The sequence below is a fragment of the Sinohyriopsis cumingii genome, chromosome 12 (assembly GCF_028554795.1).
Source record: "Sinohyriopsis cumingii isolate HCF-2022 chromosome 12, ASM2855479v2, whole genome shotgun sequence".
Classification (NCBI taxonomy): domain Eukaryota; kingdom Metazoa; phylum Mollusca; class Bivalvia; order Unionida; family Unionidae; genus Sinohyriopsis; species Sinohyriopsis cumingii.
In genome coordinates, this window is record NC_142972.1 from 20,308,111 (window position 1) to 20,327,683 (window position 19,573).

General features: G+C 34.3%; 1 protein-coding gene across 1 annotated transcript in view; it reads left to right on the top strand.

The window, feature by feature from the left end:
* The window catches only part of LOC149786063 (organic cation transporter protein-like), a 32,124-nt gene extending 13,902 nt beyond the window's left edge, over positions 1 to 18,222 (top strand). Inside the window, exons 2-10 of the mRNA XM_089976353.1 lie at positions 1 to 208; positions 4,894 to 4,997; positions 6,046 to 6,200; positions 7,817 to 7,985; positions 9,942 to 10,163; positions 10,951 to 11,177; positions 11,498 to 11,679; positions 13,226 to 13,377; positions 15,612 to 18,222. Coding sequence (XP_089832479.1) covers positions 1 to 208; positions 4,894 to 4,997; positions 6,046 to 6,200; positions 7,817 to 7,985; positions 9,942 to 10,163; positions 10,951 to 11,177; positions 11,498 to 11,679; positions 13,226 to 13,377; positions 15,612 to 15,693 — 1,501 coding nt within the window. The 3' untranslated portion in view covers positions 15,694 to 18,222. The remainder of the gene's footprint in view (positions 209 to 4,893; positions 4,998 to 6,045; positions 6,201 to 7,816; positions 7,986 to 9,941; positions 10,164 to 10,950; positions 11,178 to 11,497; positions 11,680 to 13,225; positions 13,378 to 15,611) is intronic.
* The last annotated feature ends 1,351 nt before the right edge of the window (positions 18,223 to 19,573 follow it).

The window sequence follows — 19,573 nt, forward strand, 5'->3', positions numbered from 1 at the left end:
ATGCAAAATCCATGGCCTTGATAATGACACCTATGCCGTACAGGGAGAATGGCATCAGGAGCTCATCAATGAAACTATTCCCTCATCCACAGATGGGATAAGTCTGTATGACAAGTGCCACATGTTTGTGGAAAATAAATCCAACCTAGTAAAATGTGAAGATTGGGTCTATGACCAAAGTGTATTTTATTCCACATTAACGAGTGAGGTAAGCTTCGTCATCTAGTCCTGACAATCTTTGGATGAGATATAAAACAATAAAGCATAAACGAACACACACACACATATATCACATACACTGAAAATAACATGGCATTTAAAGTGTTGGTATAAAGCAAATTGATATACCAATACTGTTGGTACATCAAACTGTGATCCGCCCATGGCTCAATAATAGGAATATATAAACATTCCTTCAACTGCAGGCCTATACATCAATGATGAATTTCTGCTCATTTATTGATCATAAACGACATTTGAAAATAACGATAAACAGTATTCATAGTCCCTGTTTTCCAAATGAAATTAAAATGGTACACAATTTCATCAGAATCCTTTTTTTACATTCCCCTCTCCCCTCTTGTTCATAAGGAAAAGAAAAAGCAAAAATCTTTAGTGAGAGAGAATAACATATGGCATGTGAGAAAAACATTATGACTGAACTTGTACCAAGTAACCTTCAGTAATCTGGTTCATCATAACGGTATGTTTACACTTTCCTTGGGATCTGTCTACAGCGTTTATAATATTAATCATACATAGCTGCAATCGCTAGTCGCCACTAGATCTACATGTTAATATTGTCGGTTACAAGCTTACAAGGCACACATACTGTAGTGTATTTAATGCTTTGTTGTTGTTGATTTTTAAACATATTATAATGAACTAAACTTGATTATTAATTATTAAATATAAAAATATCCAAATGGTCACCCTCATCCCCACTTCTCTCTCTTTCTGGATTATCTTAGCTAGATGCAGGCTAAAATTCATAAAAATACAAGGGTTGGGCATTTTCACTTGTGTCATACGACGATGCCTCTGGCCCTATGAATGACGGTAGAGTTTAGTCAAACCGTCCAAAGAAGAGAGACAGACAGACAGACAGACAGAAGAGAGAGAGAGAATTTTATAGTCTTTAGAAATGTTATTTAAAGTAGAATAATGACTTAGATGAACAGTCAATATATTAAAATATTTTAATTACCTCTTGTTGGTTCGTCATTTCGCTAGTTTCTATTCCATGCAAATTTCCATGCGTCAGTATGTGAATGTCTGACAGTTTAGGTTCAGTGTACAAGATTCTAACCATGTTTGTATGCAGTACTTTCTTTATAAAAACCATATTTCATGTTTAAATCATGAGTGTGTCTTATATTGATTTAATAAATGTGAATAAAAATAGAAACTCAAAAAGAAAACAATCAGCTTATCAATTTGTTTATGTGATTGTGAACAACAAGCAAAAATTGTAGAGCTATATTTTGTAGCGGGCACATTCGCAGTGATGTGAGGAGTTCATTCACTCGGTCATTACACAGTTACCAGGAGCATATTGTAACTCCATTCAAAGTGCAAATATGTGTAATTGTTTGTGATGTAAATAAAATATATACATAGTATGTATGCTGTATCTTTGATATATCACTCATTGTATACATTTTCCATTAAAAGGAAACTCGGGAAGCCTCATTTCTTTTTAATGAAAAATGTATACATCTTGTGGTATATCATTTATACAGCATACATACAATTTATATATATATATATATATATATATATATATATATATATATATATATATATATATATATATATATAATCACAACTCTATGGTCCTAAACAAATTCGATAGAAAAGAGTTAGAAGTAACAAGCTTTGTAAAATTCAACATATAATTTATTTCCATGGAATACAAAGTGAATATATAAAAAGAACTCTATTGCAAATTAAATCCCAAAAATTCCTAGAATTACCAACACAAGTCCTAAAAAATAAAGTTCCAAATAATCTTTAGTGGTATTCCAAATAATTTCCAATGATGGTGTTGATGTGTCTTTAGTGGCCTGTCGTCTCTAATGTTCTAATGTACCAGTGGCCTGGATTTTAATGATGTGCCAACAGTCTTTTATTGAACCACAGTAATATAATCCAAGGCTTCCTTGTTTGAATTCACTATAATTCTAAGCTAATGTCTCTTTCCAAGAATACCAAAGATCACTTTCTATTTCCGGAGAAAAATAATTTGAATTCAATAATTTCACCCAATTTAAAATCTGAATAAAACAATATAAATGATTTCTGCCCAGATATTATTGCATGAAAAATAGTTTTTCCAGTAAACAAGGTTATAAAACCCTACTTGACCATAGTTACAATTATCATTTTCTAAAAATTTTTTATTTTGTAATGGAAAATTCCAGTCTAGAAAAGGTCTGGTTCGATTTGGAACAAAATATTTAATTTTAATGTAAATTACAAAGTGAACAGAATGACACATGGGTCAATATATATATATACCAATGCTTTGTGGTAAATTGTAGTAAGGAGTCTATATGGTTATGATTAGATCATTATTAATGCTACTAAGGTACATTTTACATTGTAATTAAATAAACAACAAATACTTATTACACCACTCCCTCGATAACTCGCGCACATCGGGGTCCAGAAACATCGACCGCACTATAAGCGAGGGGCGAGTTATCGAGGGACCTATAAAATAAGCCCAAAACCAATAAAGTGATTGACGACATAACGGAAAAATGGGGGGGGGTAGGCAGATTATACTGTTGAATACTCACTTTATAATCGTTCTGAGATTAACTGTTAGTAAATATCTCTTCATAACGGTGTACTTTATTATTTTCTCATAGGACAACATTAAAAATTTCAGGATTAATTACAGTATATTGAGGCGATCATCGAAAACATTATTCCACGTGGTTTCCGTTCGCTGAACATGTGTACCACTTCACACATTGTGTACTACGTCACTAAGTTTTATGTTGAATTGTATACATTCTAGTTTTATTGTTTGAGCCAAATTAGAAGTTTTTTATACACAAAAGATCGACTCTTTTCGAGAAACAGTGTCGATCGAACGATAGATAGATAGATAGATTTGAATGCGATAGAAGTAAAATGGAAAACAAAAAAAAAAACAAGAGTTAATCAGTACTGACATATTTAATTGGTCTACAAATTTAAAACAACGTAAATTAGAACAAGTTAATACTTGCCGTTTGTGCCACACTTGACAAATATCAATACACTTTTTGAAAAAATCAGTTAATTTTTTTGTGCGTGTTACTCCTTGGTTTCTCTGCCGCCAAGCAAAATCCCTCAGATTTCTCAACTGCATGAGCTTTACGTAGTCAACATTTTGGGTCTCCAGCCACCTTATGGCAATATCAAAATATTTGCTTCCTGTGCAGAGGGGTGGGGGTGCAACATCTGTGTCTGCATCACTTTCAACACTTGTGTTACTCCAGTTAGAATCGTCTTCTGCTGCAAATTTGTTCGCTATAGAAATAATTATAGTTTCATCTGACATGTATTCGGCTGTAGGGCAATCATTGTCAGCACAAATCCACTCCTCCATCAAGAGAAACGCCCATCTCAGGACCATGAGTCTTTACTAATTTCTCCCAAACAGCCTCGGCATTAATGACATCAGTTTCACTGAAACATTCGAAGTCACTATCGTCGTCGTTGTCTCTGTTACTGTTTTGCTTTACGTCAAAGGCAGCTCCAAGACCCTTAATTCAGCACGGGTTTCGATGTGACGGTCGATTGACTCTTTTCATGTTTTCAATGAACAGACTATGTTGTGATTATAATGTTTACACTGAAACGGAATTAAAGGATTAGAACGTGACTTTCACACAGGAAGTCGTTTAATTGGTGTTTATTTCATTCTCTGTTGCCACCTGTTAACAATTATCAGAAGTTTTCATTGATCGCTATTTCACCAGACTGTTTATTTACAGTATAATGACAACTATTTATCCTAAAAACTTACATAATATATGATATCTTTAAACAGACGTCTCACTAGGATTTTAAAACTGGGTCTTTCTGCCTCTGAATTCAATCACTAAATATCAGTATATTTTCTCACTCGGCCGCCAAGTCAAAGCCTTTGAACTAGCCGCCTAGCTGTTGCATCATGTTCTTTTTTTTTTAATGTACTCTTATGAAATAGCAACAGTACATCAAAGAGTCTTTCAGTCACTGAATTCTGTCATTGTAAATATCAGCACAGTAAACTGATCAACACATTTTCCCACAAAGCAGGTGGCTGAAACAGGACCGGCAAATCTTTGAATTTTCCCGCGCACCTATTACATGCGTACGGAGGACTCCAGCCTCAGTGATTTTCTGCGTCCCAGATCAAAAATTGGCGTCCAAATACGCGTAATTAAGCGTTTTCGAGATCTCTGAAATTAATTCTTCTCTAAAGATATTTTAAATACATTTTGTCTGGAAAAAATCGGGAGCCAAGACGGACACCGCGTTATAAGCGGGATCGCGAGTTATCCGGGCGCGAGCTATCGAGGGAGCGGTGTACGTGCATATTACAAAGTGAATAGCGGCCAACGTGGGTATGTGAGAAAGCTTACCAATAGCTTTTCCTGGGTCGGTGGTTCTTCCCAGGGTTTTCCAGGGTTCTTCCTCCACTATTAATACTGGCCGCCATTCATAGCCTATCATGTGCTGAAAAATGGCGTTAAGCCCCACAACAACAACAACAACAACAACAAAGTGAATAGAAGAAAAAACATAAAATTCATATATATGGAGAAGGAACAAATATAGTAACCAGATAGGAAAGATGCAAAAACAGTGATTGATAGTTGCTGATTCAGATTGATCTACTCTTCATTTCAGATTCATATGGTCTGTGATGAAGCCCTTAAAACTTCACATGCACAAATGCTATTCTACTTTGGCGTTCTAGTTGGAGACTTTGTTTATGGTGTCATCGCAGATGTGTAAGTATAAGTCATGCAGCCAGTATAAATATAACTTCTTTTAATATATTTTCCCACTATGTGTATTGAACATTTAAACTAGGCAGCACATCAATTATTTTGTGAGTAAAGTTTATTTCATGTTGGCAGGGGGAGGTAGTCCCCATCTACTTGGTAGTAATTTGATTTGTTTCGCTCTTTTTCTTGATATATTTTAAGCTTACACATCTCTGAATTTCTTCCTTTGAAGTCTTAACACCCCACCAGGAGCCAGGAATAGGATACATTGGTGATGCCTGTCTTACATTAAAGATTCTGTCATCCAAGCGTCATCACCTTGCTCTTGGCAATACCGTTACGTTTTTAAAAATATTTTTACCCGCAGAGGTCTACAATCATATGTTTGCAGACATGTTCACTCGACACGTTCCAAATATTCATGTTACTGTGACTTTGAATTTCTTCCCTTGTTTTTACAAACCAGTTTTAAGTCACGTGTCACTGATCAGGTTTTTAGTATTAAACTGCCAGCATACTAAAATGTATAGATTTAACTTTTAATAGTTTAAGGCCAAGTTTAACAGCTTTCATGTCAATAGGGTATATGTGTAGGTACATAAGGACCCAGTCTAATTTTAGTCAGTTTGATAATTCTCTGATACTTTCTTTATCTCCATGCTTATTGAAGAAAAATGGGATTATTTAATCATGTCTGCCTGCACTTACACCCTTTAAGATAAGGTTTTGATACTTTGGTGTATGATCAGGGTGGTCATTAGGTATAAAAATTGTTAGGTGGTGGTGGCGGTGCATTTGTTTTCGATGAAAACCTTCTTGTTTATTAAATGGTTACATACACATACTTCAACAATAGAAGCATTATTTGCTTGTGAGAATAAAATAATTTAGATTCTAATTTATCTACTTTTTAAGCAAGCAAGTTTTGAACTTATTACAAATTTTAATTGTGATATGCCTAGTGACCAAAGTGTGATACTGATAATAATTGTCAATAATATATATATATATATATATATATATATATATATATATATATATATATATATAGATGGGGCAGAAAGAAGTCTCTGTACATAGGTTTTGTTGTCATCTTGGGATCAAGTGTTGGTGCTATCTGGTCATCAAGTTTTGAGTCCTATTCAATACTTCAGTTCCTGGCGGGTGGTTCCAGCCATGCTGGATTTGTAATTAGTGTGGTACTCTGTAAGTATTAACCTTTTTACTCGGTCAGAGATACAAGTAATTACCCTGTAGACTTTAACTTCTCCATGTGATTTATGTTTCTATTTTCTAATTGTATCATGCATAGACTGAAAAATATACGGTTTGTTCCTGATTATGTAGACTTACCTATCAACAATTTAAATAACACACAATACAATGGTTCAGTATAAACTTTATTGTAAATATAAATAATCTCTGGCATAATGGGGGGCAAATCCTGTCAGAGAACACTGCACCAGCTGAGCTCTGAATTATTTCTATAGGAATACCTCAGGAAGAATGACTTGGGGGAGTTTAGCTTATGAAGAGTGTCCGACACCTGTATGTGGAGCCACAAGGGGCTGATACGAGGTATATAGAAACACTGATAACCGAAACTCAGTAAGTCTGATCCTGAGGATTGCTATAATAACAAACATCTGCCAATACACCATACATGCACCGTAGGAAGCGGGTATGAAGTATATGGGCATAATAGTTGAGTACATTTAATTACTGACACAAATTGGGGGTCAAAAGCAAAGTTGTGAATGCATGAAACTTGGCAATGGCAATACCTCAGGAAGAGAGACTTGGGAGTTTGTAGGGATATGAAGAATGTCCGACACCTCTGTGTGGAGTTGCATGGGGCTGATACAAGTTATTTAGCGACGCTGATAACCGAAACCTGATAAGTCTGATACTGAGGATTGCCTTGATAATAACATTAGCTGACTTAACAAAGGTCTCCCAGAACAGAGCTGGAATGGTATGCTATGCATGACATGTCTCAAATAAACAACGTGGTGGAAGGAGGGGAGGCAGGTGGTTCTTAATGCAAATAATGCAAATAATGTTAAAGATTAAATGCAGCATCTACACTGAAAGGAATGAATCTCTATAGGTGTATCAGTTATATGAATGATGCCCTAACTGACACAATGTTTGATCACATGCTCCAACTCAGTCATGTGATTGGTTGAACATGACAACGTAAATAAATTTATTTACTAATCTTATTAACGTATATTGACTACAATGACATGTCTGGGCAGAGAACTATAGTAGACAAAGAGGGGCCCAGCAAGGAGCCAGAGAATGATGCACTGTATGTTACTTTAAACTACATTTAACCGGTTAAATTATAATTTAAGGGTTTCATTACAAATTTCTTATCCACAGACAAAAAACATTTATAAGCAAGACATTGGTTAATGGCACGCCATTGCACATGGCTGAGTTTTCGCCTCATTCACCATCTTGAGCAGGCTCTACTAACAGAAAGCCAGTGTGGTTTCTGTGCTTGCTGTGCGACAATTTACAAGATATTCGCTGCATGACAACTCCAAGAGAAATGCCAGGAGCAAAAAAAAGACCATTTCACAACCTTTGTTGACCTGACCGAGGCTTTAGACAGTCATTCGATTGAACTTTGGAAGATCATGGCAAAATTTGGCTGCCCGAATTAGTTGACTCATCACAGTTGTTCGCCAGTACCATGACTGTATGATGACCACAGCAAGAAATACTGTATTATTAAACATATTATACATGTATATGTTTTTCCTACTGCTAAACCAACTATATCCTTGTATTATTATTATTTCTGTTTACAGTGGTTGAGTTTGTTGGTCCAAGTAAAAGAGTCATTCCAGGTACAGGATTTCAGTACGCCTTTGCGGCGGGTATTATTTATTTGGCTGGTGTTTCTTACTTTCTCAGGGATTGGGTATATATCCAGGTGGCAATGGCAGTGCCATGTGCCTTCTACATTTCATACTGGTGGTAAGTAATCTACATGGTCATGCTTCCTAAAATTCATTCTCTACCAGAATTTGTTGCTATCAGTTTAATTAATTAATATACAGCATTGTTAATGCCTTCTAGACTGTTTATTGTATGAACCTTTGAACTGGAACTGATCATCACTAACTGAAAACTATAAAAGTAAGAGACTGCTATGACTACAACCAAGCTTCACCTATACTCTGCAAATTTAAAACATAACATTAATCATAATGGGTGTTAAACCAAGTTAGCAGCAAGATGTCATATGAAAAATGAAAGACCTAGTAAATGAAAATATCATGTAAGCATATTTCATCTACTGACTGGGTGCTTTGCCATGAAAAATGAAAGACCTAAATGAAAATATCATGTAAGCATATTTCATCTACTGTCTAGGTGCTTTGCCTTGAAAAATGAAAGACCTAAATGAAAATATCATGTAAGCAAATTTCATCTGCTGTCTAGGTGCTTTGCCTTGAAAAATGAAAGAGCTAAATGAAAATGTCATGTAAGCATATTTCATCTACTGACTGGGTGCTTTGCCTTGAAAAATGAAAGAGCTAAATGAAAATGTCATGTAAGCATACTGACGGGTGCTTTGCTGTACAGGGGAGGCCTTTATGGAGATTTAACGGGAATTAGGAGTATAAGGTTGTATTCTTTTATGTCTTTGTTTTTTTTTGTCTTCAGTTGTTCCTTCACACAGCTGTATATCTTGTTAGTTGCCAAATGAAACAGCAATTATGTTTGAAGGGCAATATGTAAGTTTTGTGGTTTGGCAGCTGGTACTTTATACCATGATAATCGCAGAAAAGATTACATTAAATTACGTTAAACTTCTATAATTGCCATCCTGAAAACATTTAGGAACAATAACATTGATTCTGACCTTTATAAACATGTATGATGAGATCATTCTCCATTTTTAAATCAGCTATTTTAGTGTCAAAGAATTTCCACTGGCCCATGCATCGATCCACTTTCATTAATAAAATATTAAAACTACGTTACATTCTTCAGATTAGAAAGTTAAAATAAAAACAAAATGTGAAGAAATGTATTTTCCTATAAATCCTTGAATCTGCATGCAACCTAAATTCATTGTACCATGCATTGTAATGAAAGCACAGCCATGTAAAAACAAAATACATAGTCTCTATCATGAAAAAGTACTAGCAATGCATAGAATCTGATGTTCTTTTATGGCACACATTGAAATTGGCCAAAGGTTTTCAATTAATTTCTGAAACTCAAAAATGTGTATTGACACAGCAGATTTAACTGTTTGATTGTCACAAGGTGATCAGTTTTATCAGCTCAGTCATAAAGATAATAATTCTTCCAGGTCAGAGGTCAGGTCTTACAGGTCAGAGGTTGTACATGCAGACTATTACCAGCAGTGTGTTTCCCATTACATGGAATACACACATAAATAGGACACAAATCCTATCCATGGCTTCTGCTTCCATCACTATGCTACATTTCACTGATTGGCTCCAGTCCAATTTATACCTATCTGACATCACCAACCTCAAAACTTTTCTGCTCTTCTGACACACTTGCATTTTGTATGTATGTTAAAAGGAAGTCATATGGACAACATTCTTTAGCATACCATGGCCTTGCTATGTGGAACAAATTGCCCATAGATCTTAGTCACAAAATCATTGTGATCTCATTTAAAAATGCTCTCAAAACTCACCTATTTTGAATACAAGGACAGATTTAATGACTTAATAATGTTTGCCTCCTTAATTATTGTCAGCATCTTTTGTGTTTTAATTTCATGGTGTTTGTTTTTGTAATCTTGCCGTGCTATATGCTTTTATATGTTACCTAATATTGTAAGGTACCTAGAGCTTCTAAAGTCCTAAATCCATATTATTATTTTATATTTTGCATGTGTATGTGGATATACATAGATTTATATTTATGTATTGTATTAACATGCAGGCTGATGCCCGAGTCCCCTCGATGGTTTCTCAGTAAGAAAAGGGTAGAGGAAGCAGAGGCACTGATGCGAAGAGTGGCAGAGGTGAACAAAACTGAGCTGCCGACTGGAAACTTATTTGATGAGGAGGAGACATCAGGTCCCAGGAACGAAAATGTATCAGTACTCCGAATGTTTACATCAAAGATTCTTCTTCCAAGGGTGTTGATAATGTTCTTTAATTGGTAAGTATTCTCTCTCTCTCTCTCTTGATCTCGCAACCCTTTCTGTCTGTTGTTACATGCATATGCCAAGCTATCAGTAGGTCTGTATACTTATCACTTCAGTCTGTCTATGTCTGTCTGTATGTATGCATGCATGCGTGCACGCGCATGTGTGTGTGTGTGTGTGTGTGTGTGTGTGTGTGTGTGTGTGCGTACATACGTATGTACGTACGTATGTATGTATGTATGTATGTATGAACATTAGATCTCAACTAACTTATCTGGAGTAATTTTTAATCCTTAAATTCATCATCAGCTTTATCTTCTCTCATTCTCTCTGTGTGCCTGTTAGTTAGTGTAGATAGGTAAGCAGCTATGGGTACATAGGTAGGTAGATACATGTCAGTGTAGATAGGTAAGTAGCTATAGATACATAGGTAGGTAGACACATGTCAGTGTAGATAGGTAAGTAGGGATGGGTACATTATAAGGTAGGTAGATACATGTGAATAGGTAGAAAATTGGTTTGGAAGGTACATATATTGCTATAAAGAGGAAGTTTGAAAATTTCAACAACTTTTCAAATCTTTTTATCATTAATAGTCAATAGTTACAAATACAAAAGTACGAATCATTGGGAAAAACTCTTTAAACTTAATATTTTGAATTCCATGATGAGTCATCTTTTATAACTGAGTAATATATTAACCATCACAGATTCTTTCACGCAGTGCATTACGGTTGAATTACTATTGTGCAGATTCTTAAACACACAGTGCAATACAGTTGGATTACTTTTATTTTTCAGGTTTGTTGTTTGCATGATTTACTATGGAGTAGTAATGAATGTAGAGAATTTGGGAGGAAATTATTATCTAAATTTTTTCCTAATGGCTTGTGCAGAATTTCCCGGCTACACCATTTGCTTCATATTAGTAGATCGTATTGGACGGCGACTGTCGCAATGCCTTTGCATGGTCATTGGCGGTTTGGCTTGTATTTGCACGCTATTTGTCATATTGTATGGAGATGAATGTAAGTAAGAGTTGCAAAAAAATACCTCTTATATGACTTTTTTCTCTCTATCTTTGTGTGCTCTTTAGAGAAATACATGTTCAGGGAATTATTACAAACTAAATACGGATCATGAAAATTAGAAATCATATCAAAAGTTTAATTCATTTTATACAAGAAGTATTCATGTGAGAGCTATAGATGATAATGGTCATATGACGATAAAATAATACAGGTTTTAATACTGCTACTACTACTGTATAAATACAACAGCAAACAACTTCAAACAAAACTAACAATAGCAACAACAACACTGACAAATTTGTCCTCTTTTTTTGCAGCATTGTTTCCACTGCTTATTGTTCTTTCCCTAATTGGAAAGATTGGAGCATCAGCGGGATTTGCGTTAGTTTATATATATACAGCGGAACTACTGCCAACTGTTGTAAGGAATGCTGGGATGGGTGCAAGTTCCTGCTTTGCTCGTATCGGAATTATGGTAGCACCCTATATAGCCAAATCGGTACGTTCCATGTTTAGATAACAAGTTGCTGTAAATCAAAATATTTTTTGACATCACTTTCAACCAGTGTGGTGCATTAAGCATGAATGTGACATATCATTATCGCTAATTACAGGTTGTTAAAGTGTTTTCGGATAAAATATGAATGTCAAATTGCAAAGTGAATGATATTTCATCTTGTAGTGTTTTTCCCAAATTTCCCACTCACAAATTTTGTATATATGGCATTAAAATAGATGCATATTTTGCATATTGCCCTTCAGTTGATTGGAAGTGAAGCACTTGCTTACCACTTCTTTAGTTTAGGGTTCCTATTTCACAACTTGAAAACCAAATGCAGGTATTCATACTTTCACAACCTCAAAATCAAACTTCTTAAGTTCCAGTGTTTTTAAAAACCAATCACTTCTATGCAGGTATTATGGGATTGCAGACTACATGCAAGAATTAATGACCTCTGAAATTGAAGAACCTCAAAAAGTGCAAAACTATGTACTTGAAACTGTAGATTTGACAACTGAAATTGTTCATAAGCAGTTTTTGCAAACCCACATGTCAGTGCATCTCTTTGCAAAGAATTTTACTTAGTTTCAGTTACAATCAAAACATATACTGATCGTAGGATGCTATGAAAATAAACAAAGTAATCAGTCCAAGTGTTTAGAGCTATTTTGTTTAGTCTCAAAATAATGACAAGTCCTCCAACCTGGTTGGCACAGAGAGATAATGTCTGAAACTGGATGGATAGTAAATCATCAAATAACTTACTGAGCGGCAATGGTTCAGATTGCTTCAAAATCGCATTTGGCACAAGCATCGGTGGGGAGTATTTAATAGTATTTGATGAATCGTTTGTAATTGTTGAAGAGTTCATAATGATTTGTTTCATGTGGAATTGGTAAACAGCAAAGGACAGCTTAGTTTTTTTTCTACAGATTTTGTCAGGAATATATAGACTTCTTCACAAGGATTCTTCACATGTGCAATATAATAATATATGTGGGTTAGTTTTCATGCCAGAAATGAGTTATAACCCTCAAACATGTTTGATTATAATTGTGTTATTTATACACACACATGCACTTTCTTACTGTCATTGTATTTTGCAAGAAATCATTTTACTCATTCAAGCAGGGCCCTGGGTAGCCAAATGGTTAAAAGCCATTAAAAATCACTGATATTTCACCTCTGTCCAAGTTCTGTTAGAGAATCCAACTTATTAACTATGGGTATGTGATAAAGTTTGCAACTAGCTTCCCTTTGGCGGGTGGTTCTTCCCGGGGTTTTCCTGGCTTCCTCCTGCACCAGGCATTCTGGCAGCCATGTGGCGCATATCATGTGCTGAAATATGGCATTAAAACCACAAACTTATTCATAATATTTTCACTTCCTCTTTACTTTCCAAACTACATATCTACAGGGATATGCAAGATATGGTCATATATATTAGTCACATTTGTTCTATTTATTAGGTTGTAGTAAAATCTTGTGCAGGTTCAAGTACGGTAGGTACGGCCTACTTTATGTTTTCATATTTGCATTTCAGGGTGAACTTATAGGTGGGAAGTATGGAAAGGCACACCCTCTGGTTATATTTGGTGTGATGGGTGTGGTGGCGGGTCTCCTTTGTCTTCTTCTGCCAGAAACTATGAATAAGAAACTTCCTGAAACCATGGAAGATAGTGAGAGGTTTGGAATGTAAGTAAGCCATCTGCACAGGCTGAAACAGTATTCATAAACAAAATATGAGTTCCTTTCGGGGCAACAATCCTGTTCCATTTGGGCGTTTTACAATATTTTCAACTCTCAATGACTCCAAATATTAGTCAAATGGTTATGTAGAACAAGCAGAAAATAAGGAGAAAAGTCTCAGGGGAGAATAGTAAACAGTATTGTGTGGTGCACTCTTTATACTGTCAGCCCATAATGGCCTATGGAAAAAGCATTCCTATTTCATTTACAATTCTGAATGTTCATCTTGCAAGAGGGGAATACTTGTATATTATGTAAGAAGCAAACACAAGAGCAGTCTGCATGAATATCCTGGCGAATGCATGATAATATGATGGTTTATGTAGCAGTTTATACTTGAAAAATATGTTAACATGACTGTTATCTAGCAGTAAATACCATTAAAATGAGAAAACATGATGGTTATGTGGCAATAAATACCATAAAACCAAGATTTTTAATGTCATTATCTGTATGTCGATAAAAGGAAACCAGAGTGGATGGTATTTGGAAGGAGGGTCATTAAATTATGTGTTAAATGTTACATATTTTAATTTTAACCAAGTGCAATGAAGAGGCTAATACTTAGGATGGATATTTCTGTTCTTAGGCATGGTTTTTGTCAGCCTTATTCAATACAATCTCATTTGTGAGGGAGATTGACTTTTTAATGAATTTAAGGTACCCACTTTAACATTAACCAAAATAATTACCATATATGCCAGGTTTTCTGGGACTATCAGGGAGATTGGGTCCAAATGAGGGAGATTAGTGTAATGATCAGTTTTGTCATAAATTTAGATGTGAAAGTGGATATCATACCAAAACTAAGGAAATGAACTACATTGATAATTAGTCAACTTTATTAATTTTCTTATGCTATTTTCTTAATCTCACAAAAAAATAATTTAAGAACCTTCTCAAGAATCACTTGTGAGACACTGTTACCTCAAACATTCAAACTTATTTTTTGTCAGTGTGTACTGTCTTTCAGTCCTGTAGAGAAACTCTTTTTGCAGCAATCAATTGAAGGTCTGAGTTCAAAACAGTCAAACTTAGCATTTGTGTTACACAATGTTAAATTGAAGGTCTGAGTTCAAAACAGTCACACTTAGCATTTGTGTTACACAATGTTAAATTGAAGGTTTGAGTTATAAACAGTCACACTTAGCATTTGTGTTACACAATGTAAATGATGACTGTTTTTCCACATACATTTCAATTGTAGTCTCTCTCAATCTTCCTCAAGATGAAACAGTGCTCAGGCTCTGCAATATCAGGAGTTTGGTAACAAAGGCCACCAGCATCTGGTCAAGAAATCGGAAATTAGCTATCATTTTGGCTGTAACTTCCTCATACAAGAACATCACACTCCTGAAGAAGCAGCTCAGCTGTGTTGGAGACATGTTGTCTTGGCTGCTTTCATTGCCTCAGTTTAGGCACATATGACAATTTCTCATTTGCAGTGTGTTCCATAGTTTTGAAGATCATTTTTCTTCCACTAGAACAAGAAATGTTCAGATGTGAGTTGAAGGTTGTGCTGTATACAAAGCTTCCTCCCTTTTCACTATGTTTCACACTTTTTAATTCATCTATCGTACTGTTGAATTTGCAAACACATTTTATATTTCATGGCATATTTTCCTTTGATTCTGTTAGCATATGTTTTAATATGGTACCCAAAAATTTATATTTCCAAATAGATCAAAAACTATTTTATACCTGTCAGGTTGCCTGAAAGCTGTTATATACGACATTACTCAGTATTGAAATATTGATGAGTTAAACAACTTACGTGTATGCAACAAATGAATCAGTGCCTGTTATGAGTAGTGATTTGATTGTTTGTTAGGTTCATAACCACTGGATTGATGAATTTCAATAGTCGAAGAGTCCACTGAATGTTGTTTGCTGGAAATACCCATACTTGGCATATGTTTTATTTCGGGGAGATTTTGTTGGCAGATTGGTAGATCAAAATATGGGGTCTAAAATAAAAAGACTACCGGACAATCTGGGAGACTTAACATGTATGACTGACAATCTTTATTCCCTCAACTTTTATTATTTCTTTCTCAATTTCAGTGTTTCTCTTCCTCAAAAGTGTTGATTTATGTTTACAAAAACAAAACTGTGTACAACTCAAAATTTGCTTTTGCACATAAAGATAATGTTTTTACATTTTTTTTTGTTTCTTTCAGAAAAAAATTCCAGATGAAGGAAACAATTGAAATAAATATACAAGTGGATGAGTCGCAGAAGAAATTACTTAGTAAAGTTTAAGTGAGACTTTGAATGACTTTAGACACTTTGATTTTTAGTTTTCATGGATGCATCATCTTTAATGGAATGCCTTCTTGATTTAACATGTTTTGAACACTTTACAAGAAACTGCATGATTGTCTTCCTACACTCCATGCTGCATTGACTAAATGAATTATTATCTTTTCACAAAGTTGGACAGGATATGGCATTTTTATTATTTGTTGTCTTCAACATTTGTTCTCATATTTGTATATTTTGTAGTTCATTTTCCTGTTTGTACCTATGTTTCATTGTTACACCAGGAAATAGAAGCCATTATATTTAGGACTATCAGATTTAACACAATTCAAATTTTACATGTTGATATGACTTACTAGTTGTAATAAAACCAAGTCTTTGTAAAATATCTTATTGAGGAAATATCATTCTGTCATTAAACTGGTAAATAAAACATACATTATTTTGTATTTTTACAACATATTTCAAATTCAAATGAAAGCAGAACTTTAATGCATATTTGAGACCCCTACATACTGATTTCTAACCTTAGTGCGTCTATGTACATTAAGCATTGAGGAAAATATTTTTCTCACATTTCTATGTGTGTAACATCACTCTTTCCTGTATAGAACAATGATTGGGTATAGGTGTCAACTTGTACGGTTTACCTGTAATTTGTACAGTATTTCCTATTTTTGTCTCTGTACGGCCATATAGCCATTTTATACGGACTTTTGTAAAAATTAATTTCTTTATTTTTTATATTTTTTTTGTGTATTAGGGACTCTGGACATAAATTTTCTTATAGAACAAGAATTCAGTGAGATCAGGGTGGCCCAAAACATCCAATCAAATTATACTAAAAACCGCACTTTTGCTTTGATAATGAAATTAATTTTATTTCATGGTTCAACTCCTGTTGTTAAGATCTTGTCATTTATTGCTCTAAAATTTGACGCTCACTCGGATTTCTTATATTGACTAACAACCTGTTTAGTAAGTATGTTTTCTAATTTTATACATTATTATTTTATTATTTGTACTAATATTACTATCAAATGCATAAAGTTTACATCAATTTTCATACTTTACCGTATTTACCGTATATGTTGGGACACCGTATTTGTTGGGTCACCATAAATTAATTTTAAAAGTAATTTTTGTGCACTGTATGTTCTGGGACACATCGTTATTTTCGAGTCGTAAGTTGTGGGACACCATTTAAATCATTCGAAAATTACATGTCAGAAATTGCACTCCAACTGAAATTTTATTTTTTTTAAAAAAACTATACTTGACATAAAACTCTTCAATCCACTGCAGCAGCATCTCATCAACACAACGCTTCTCCTGCACACGTACGATCTATTCTTTTGTACATGAATATATTTTTAGCTTTCTCATACCGTGAAAAAATGTTAGAGACAACACACCACCTGAAGCGGAAACTGCAAGGACAGAAGTCAGATGTTTTCAAATCTGCACTAGTCTTGCTAATTCTCACACTTTTGACGCCCATCTTATAGACAGTCCATCCCGGAATGCGATCAAAGTACACTAGAGTTTTATCCATGTTAATGATCATATTGTCGGCAAAATGATCTATTCATCACGTGATTTTATTTTGCTCCAAATCTTCTGGATGATGTTGGGTCATCGATGTTCGCGCACAAAGCATTATATTGTAAACTTTAAAAACTGTTCCATTGTTTCACTTTATTTTAAAAACTGTCGTGACTAGTGGTGAAAAGAAATCCAAGTTAGCTTCCATATCTGGGCCGCCTTTGTTTATTCGAAGCTAAAATATAAAAAATTGGCACACGTAAAAGAATCCACGTCAGCTTCTGAGGTCAGCTTGCTTTGCAATAAAATAATCTTTGTATTGATATCCTTTAAAAAAAATTCGGCTTCCGAGTCCAAAGTCGGCTTTCGACGTCGGCTTGCTTTGTGATAAAAATAACCTTTGTCTTTGATGTCCTGTTGGTAAGTTCAAAGAAGAAGTTTGCTGTTGGCTGCCAGCTGTGTTTATTTACCACCAGGGCTTCTATGTGCTTGGCATTTTTTGTAGTAATTATTACAAAGGTGCACTGATGTCTGCAGATAAATAGTAATGATACTTTTGTAACCTGCGCCGGTGAAAAGATTTTCACTTGCACTCAAGTGAATGTGTTTTTAAATAATGATTTTTTTTGCGAGATGCTGTCATTACAGTAGACCTGTATAAAAATTATTCTTGGCTATTTTGAACCTAACACCATGCCATGTGTGAATGGCAGTTGTCTTCAATATATCAGTTGATTATTTCCCTCGACATCTGTGCACAAAGCACTATATTGCGTCAAAATTTGTTCCTTTGTTTTAATTTATTTTCAAAATTCTCATGAATATAATTCAAAAGGAACCCAAGTTTGCTTCCAAATCTCGGCCGTCTTTGTATATTAAACAAAAACAAAAATATATAAAAATCGGCTCACTTCACAAAATCCAGTCAGCTTCCGATGTCGGCTTGCTTTGCAATAAAATAACCTTTGTATTGATATCCTTTACGTGTGTTCCCATTACCACTTTTGAGGTTAATTTTCGCACTTAACAAAAATGATAGAGATGTTCCAAAGTTCCATATCAAATTTGAATCAAGGACTAGACTACATTTTTGTTGTCTGTTTTGTTTGTTTTACAGTCTCGTTTAATCAAATGATAAGAGTGGACCTTTTCTTTACCTGTTCACAGCGTTGTCATGTACAAACCATCTTCAGTACAGTTTTGATACTGTCTATAGCCATTCCATTTCTCCATATCACTTCTCATAATGAAACTTTATACCGATCAATCACAAAATATCACTATATTTTTAGAATTTTTGGCAAACTCTCAGTTAAATTTCAATCACAAATTCCCACTGATATTTTCAGAAATGTTGGCAGAGTCAATGAAATTTCATTCACAAAATTTCACTGATATTTTGAGAATTTTTTGGCTAAAATCTCCTAAAATACCATAATTTTTGTGAAAAAGCACATTTGAGTGAAAAGAAATGTTCATTGATTTTGCTGAAATTTAAGTCACATTTTCACTAGGGTATGTTTTTTATAAAGCATATTTTAATAGGAAGTCAAAAAATTACTTTTCAGAATAAACATTAGATAATAATAATAATAATAATAATAATAATAATAATAATAAAGACTTTATTTAGAGAAGGTAACTCAATTAGTCACAGAACTAATCTACCTTGAGGCCTTCTATCTGTTATGTACAATATATACAGTATATACAACATGATGTGAAGAGTCTGGCTTGACACTAAATAATTAAGTAATTTTAAAATTCAAAGTATCAAGCCTGGAACACATTTACAGGCATCAGTGAAAACTTAAACATATATATATAAAACATAAAATATAATCCTGTATTGAAATATTCAGCTATGAAAATGATGAAAATTACAGAAAAGCAGGCGGCATTTTTTGTACTAGAACTGTTCAATTTTCTAAAGATTTCATCCATTTAAGACATTGATTGTGAAATGATTAAATGCTAGGAGCCTGCATTATGTCACTGGGAATGTTGTTCCATACCAGTGGACCAGTATATTGAAAACTTCTAATGGACCTTAAATTTGGAGTGCCATCAGCATCTCTTTGGTGAAAGATATTGCTTAGATAGACAGGAATGTCTTTTCTGGATACTTTATACATCAATTTGGCCTTTCTAAGAAATATTCTTTCATGTATTGTTAAGATCTTTATATTATTCTTTGCATCCTGAAAATTGTCTATACTTTGATCTTGAATTAAATGGCAAGCCCTCTTTTGGAGTCTTAGATCAGGCCCAAAATCCACCTTGCACCAAATTTTCTAAGTCCAAAGATCCATTTATGCTTGTACTACCAGATATT